At 40.3% G+C, this 6,176-nt stretch overlaps 1 protein-coding gene across 1 annotated transcript; it reads left to right on the forward strand.

Moving 5' to 3' along the window:
- Nucleotides 1–539: 539 nt before the first annotated feature.
- On the forward strand, nucleotides 540–5,421 carry LOC139187784 (uncharacterized). The gene is made up of 3 exons (XM_070804377.1): nucleotides 540–763; nucleotides 867–1,177; nucleotides 5,252–5,421. The coding sequence occupies exons 1-3, from the start codon at nucleotides 540–542 to the stop codon at nucleotides 5,419–5,421; spliced, it is 705 nt and encodes a 234-aa protein (XP_070660478.1).
- The last annotated feature ends 755 nt before the right edge of the window (nucleotides 5,422–6,176 follow it).

Here is a 6,176-nt window from a genome sequence, read left to right on the forward strand (position 1 = left end):
TCCATATAATCCATCATCCATCCTTTTAAATCTCACACCAATTTTCTCAATATCTCTATCATTATTCATAGTTTCTGCTTCCTTCTTCACCAAATCAAAATCCGTATCATTATTCATAGTTTCTACTTACAATGTCTTCTTCTTCAAGCATGATGTGGGAAATCGATCAAGAAGAGGAAGAATTGTTTAACCAATCTGAAGGAATGTTGAATCTCCATATAGCCTAAAATGAGAAGGAAGATGATGAGAAGCGGAGAAGGAGAGAAGACGAAGCAAGAATGGCCAGAGACTCACATTCCTGTCGAGTCATCTAAGCTGTGGCTCACATATGCAGGCCCACCCATTCCGGAAACCTTGATAGAAACAGGCAACGACGAGGTGTGGAGCTGTTGGACGATTATTTTGTCCATAACAATGCATTTCCTGATACGTACTTCAGACGTCGTTTTAGAATGGAACGACATTTGTTCAACAAAATCATGATTGTTGTTTGCAACCATGATTCTTACTTTGAGCAAAAGAATGATGCTTTTGGTGCTATGGGTCTCCTTCCCGAGCAAAAAATTACTGTTGTGCTGCGGATGCTTGCGTATGGAGCATCTGCAAACCAAGTGGATGAGATAGCGAGGATGGGGAAATCAACCATTCTTCAGTCCCCTAATGAGGTTTTGTGGAGCAATCGAATCTATCTACACCACAGAGTACCTCCGGCAACATACTCACATGGACTTGGAAAGGCTTCTGAAGAAAGCCGAGATGCGAGGTTTTCCTGGGATGATTGGGAGCATTGATTGTATGCATTGGACGTGGAAAAACTATCCAAGTGCATGGCAAGACACTTATGGAAACAGAAAATGAGCAAAAAGTGTCATTTTGGAGGTGGTGGCATCTTTTGATACATGGATTTGGCACGCCTTTTTCGAGGTTCCGGAAGCTCAAAATGACCTCAACATCCTTGCCCAATCCCCAATGTTCAACGATGTCCTGCAAGGAAAGGCACCAAAAGTCATGTATGAGGTCAACGGATGTATGTACAACGGGCCATACTACCTAGCTGACGGCATTTACCCAAGGTGGTCAACATTTGTCAAAACAATGCCACGTCTGCGAAGTGCAAAGGAAAAACACTTTGCAAGCTGTCAAGAGGGGTGTAGGAAGGATGTGGAGCATTGTTTCGGTATCCTCCAAGCTCGTTGGGCAATCATTAGGGGTGCTGCTAGATTGTTTGATGTATAGTCGCTTCGATCCATCATGATGACGTGCATCATTCTTCACAACATGATTGTGGAAGATGAGTACGATTATGAAGCTGTTGATGAATATGAGTCAGACACGATGAACAATTCAAGAACATGTATATATTGTGCTCATGCCACCACCGATGAGCCCGTGCAACATGAGCCATTAGAAAGGGATGGACGTTACAATGAAAGGGTCATTCAACGATATACAGCATTTCAAAGGCCAGACATGCACAATGCCCGACAAAATGACTTGATAGGGTACCAGTGGGCATTGAAACAAGCTGAAGATAATTAAGTTCATTTAGTGTGTTTTTTATTATTTGGTATGTTTATGTAATTTTATTTGGTGTGTTTATTTTAGTTCATTTAGTGAGGCTTTTATTATTTGGTGTGTTTATGTAATTTTATTTGGTGTGTTATATTTTAGTGAGGTTTTTATTATTTGGTGTGTTTTATTTTAGTGAGGTTTTTATTATTTGGTGTGTTTATGTAATTTTATTTGGTGTGTTTTATTTTAGTGAGTTTTTTATTATTTGGTGTGTTTATGTAATTTTATTTGGTGCATTTTATTTTAGTTCATTTCGTGAGTTTTTTTATAGAAAAAGTATGTTTACGTCATTTGAATAAAGATTCTCTTATAGTATAAATATATTACCATATTAAATAAATTTACTCTCACTTTAAATAAAGTACTTGTTGGAGCAGAAAATTTCAGGTACTCCAATTCTCCACCAATAAGTAATTTTGAACACGTTGAGAAGCCTTGGACATCATCTTCGCTTGTCAACAATGAGAGCGGGGGGACCTGCAAGAAAACACTTCGACGTCCAAGTCAGTATTTGTTTAGAATGCTTATAAAATATAGAATGATCTCCTACCTCCTTTTTCTCTCCCCTTTTCTGGTGGGATTATTAGCCTTTTATAGGCATTTAAGTCTTGGGCTCCAAGTCCCACTTTCCTTCTATTTCTCCATGTTCCACATTCCACATTCCATGAAGTATCTGATTATACTCCTTTATTTTAGCCCCACTCCTCAAGTTTAGCATGCTAGTGGCTCGTTTAGTGGAGGAGTAATTTTTTGGCTCCCACATTGCCCCCTTTTTTCTTTGCAAACATATATCATTTAGGGTCTGTAGAGGAAAAACGTTTTCTTGCAAAAATTCACTTGACTTGAGATATCATCATGAGTTTAGCCTTCGGCTACAATCATAGTTTAGCTTGTGTTTACGATCATAGTTTAGCCTTTGGTTATGATCACATAGTCATATTATCGTTCGGCCACGATCAATTGGTCATAACTTAGCCTTCTATTACGATCTCACAATCATAATTTAACATTTGGCTACGATCATAATTCAGCATTCGGCCATGATCATAGGTGAATGTTTAGCCTTCGGCTACGATCATACGGTCAATATTTAGCCTTCGGCTACGTTCATACGGTCATAGTTTAGCCTTCGGCTACAATCATACGGTCAATGTTTAGCCTTCGGCTACGATCATAGGTGAATGTTTAGCCTTTCGCTACGATCATAAGGTATTTGACCATGGGTTTTGGATTTTCAACCCTCGTTCTTGGGTTTCAACCATAATTCGGTCTTGGGTCTTCGACACTCGGTCAAACGATCACCGATCATGAGGTTTGGAATTCGACCATACATTTGTCACATGTTTGTGTTGTTTATGTCGTATGGACATTAGTTAGATATGAATAAATATGAATTCTCTTTATGAATATATACGAATTCTCTTTAATTGTTTCCTCTTACTTAGCACATATTGAATATGTTAATGTTATTGCATTTGAATTGGATATGTGATTTATTGATTGGAATTTGGATCTATGTTGAACTGTGGTTGTGATATATTAATGTGCATTGTTATTTTATTTGTCAAAATAATCTATGCCGTCCATCTATTCCTTGTTAGACTCAACCATATACATCAAGGGGAAGAGTACAAGTACCAACAAGAAGGGAGCAACCACAAGCATCAACAAGATCAAAGGGCCGAAGGGGCCGAAGAGGCCAACAATCTTCCTAAACGTTAAGCTTTGCTTTTTTGCTTTTGGTTTGTAACTTAATTATTTTGAAACTTTGACTCGTAACTAATTTTTTTGCTTTTGAGTTTGTTACTTTATTTATTTTAAAACCTTGGCTTGTAACTAATTTTTTTTGCTTTTGGATTTGTTACTTAATTTATTTTTATTGCATGCATGTGTAGTAGAAATTGAATAGGTAGATCACATATGTTATTGTGCACAGATTCAGATTGCACAGATTCAGATTGGTAGATTCATATAGGCAGATTGCACAGATTTGTGCACAGATTCAAATTTTAGTCTAACAACAGATTGGGCTGCAGATTGGCAGCCTGTCCAAAAGCCCAAATTTTCAATATAAAAGGTTGAATTTTAGCCCAAAAGCATAATATGTCAAATTTAGTCCAAAAGCCCAAAACCATTTTGGGATTCCCGATTTGTCCCGAAATCCCGAAACTATTTCGGGATTCCCGAAAATTGGGATTCCCGAAAATTTGGTTTGGGATCGGTATTGAAATTGGGATTCCCGAAAATTTCGGTTTGGGAATCGGGACAAGGGTTTCGGTATGGGATCCCATACCGAACCACCCCTACATTTGTGTATGACTAACATGCCCCCAAAGTAATTGTATTTCAAATTAGCGGAAGTCTTACCAATGAGCATATATAGGATAGAAAATCTTATCTAGCAGGCAACTTCCTTACTGTCAGAGTGAATTTACCCTGCAATCTCTTTGCTTAGAAGCTTTTTGTGCAAGCAGTTGGTTCCCCTAGCGCTTGAGTATTCATATTGCTCCACAATTCATATCTAGCCTTGCACAAGTTACCAATTCCGTACTTTTCTCACTGTCATAGCCATATAGAGAATAATAAATTCACTAGAGAAATTCATGTTGTGGAGACCACAAGTTGGTGAATAATATGTTAGCTAAATTGAAGATATCAATTTCTGTCTCCTCCAGCAATAATATTGAAGCTTTGTTGAGATGCACACGTGACACCATCTTCATTTAGCCGTATAAGTGGCTTTTCGATCTTCTCCGTAGCCCATGTCTTGACCATGCGAATGTTCTCAACAATTTTTTTTTTTTAGACTCAACTTGGTCAAGCAAAAGTTTTGTCCTTTCATGAGAATCATGCATACTCGTCCATATAAGAGCAATTCAACTATCAAATGTGATGGTGTTCAAATGAGGCATGAAGGCTTATCTTCCATGTGTATTCACATAGGAGCTTTAAATCCTGTTTATACCATATTTAGGGCCTCTGTATTTAGATCTCGTACAAATACTCGGGGGACTTAAATGTAATTATGTGATAAAGGAATGGGCAAATATGTAATAAGTGAGGAGTCCTTATTCTATAAAAGGACTCCTCACCCTCACAATAAGGGAAAGCCAATTCCTAAGGCTCCTCACCCACTCAAGCTCTCACTCTCAGAACCTCTCAGATTCATTACAGATGCTCTCTTTCTCCCCCTCAGAAATACCATATCAGTGTGGACGTAGCCCAAACCTTGGGGCGAACCACGATACATCTTGTGTTATTTACATTACTTACAGATTCACGGTCAGATTTATGTTGTTCCAAGACCTCCGGTTTTGTGCATCAACATTTGGCGCCGTCTGTGGGAATCGACATAAAAATTTATGTCGGTTCTCTCTCAATTTTTCACCTCCGCTGTGAATCTGCAAAACCTTCAAAAACCCAGAAGCCAAAAATCAGATAAACAAAAATCAAATTCATGGAGATATCATCTTTTACTCTGTCCACTCCAAGATCCCCACGTTTTCTCCCTTTCCAATCATCCCAATCCACCTTCTTGTCTAGCAATGGCACCACCGTTTTGTCCTTCAACAAAACCACTGTCAATGGCAGTGCTTTGGTTCTGAGCAGAAGTAGAACGAGAACCGAGAGAGCCCAGAAGAGTATGACGTGTAACGCTCTGTTTGGTCTGGGGATGCAGAGCTTGTGGTTATAGCCGGTGTGGCGGCTCTGATTTTTGGGCCCAAGAAGTTGCCTGAAGTGGGGAATCCCATTTTTGTTCAGCTCTTTTTCTCTGACCCCAACTCCGCCGGTCTATCGACTCCTCTCCACCACACGCATTCTAGCAAACAATTCATCGGAAAGGTCTGAATGCTCTCCATCGACGTCGTCGGAGCCACCGATGGTATCCTTGCCGCCAACGCTCTCGCGCACCTCGAGTCCTCTCTCCGCCCCAAGTTCGGCGATCCTAAAGGTGCCATCTCTGACTTCTTCGACGTCGTTTCAGGGTCGGGTGCCGAAGGAATTCTCGCAGCCCTCCTCTTCACTCGGGGATTGAAAAACGGGTCGACCCGATCCATGTTCACCACCAAAGACGCCCCTTTGTCGTCCTCCTCCTCCGCCAGTCAAGTTCTTTACACCAGGCTTCGTATCCCGACTTCAACCGCTCCCAAGCGCTTTTTTCTGTCAAAGCCAGTGGCTTTACCCTCTTCCACAATTTCAATGCTTCAGCCATCACAGATGTGTATAGGGAGGAGACGTTGTACAGAAAGTTCTGTTTGAACATTGACGATCAAGAGCAAAGCTTGAACATCACGTTTAGTCCAACCAGAGCAGCAAACCCAGTATAAAGTTTGTTGAAGCATAAAGTTTGTTTATACCATCTTGGTATTGTGATGGAGTATGCGGTTGGTGGAGAGCTCTTTGAGCGAATCTGCAATGCAGGAAGGTTCAGTGAAGATGAGTGTGTGTAGTCCAGTCTGGTTGAAGAGTAGCAGCAAAGCTGCCATGGCAACCACCACCTGCTTCATCTCTGTCATCGTCCTCGGTTGCAACAAACAGGTTAGATATGGCTTTCTTTAATCATCCAGCTGCTTTTGAAAACTGTATGAAGACAGAAAGAGGTG

Source organism: Malus domestica, chromosome 09 (assembly GCF_042453785.1).
Source record: "Malus domestica chromosome 09, GDT2T_hap1".
NCBI classification, from domain to species: Eukaryota; Viridiplantae; Streptophyta; class Magnoliopsida; order Rosales; family Rosaceae; genus Malus; species Malus domestica.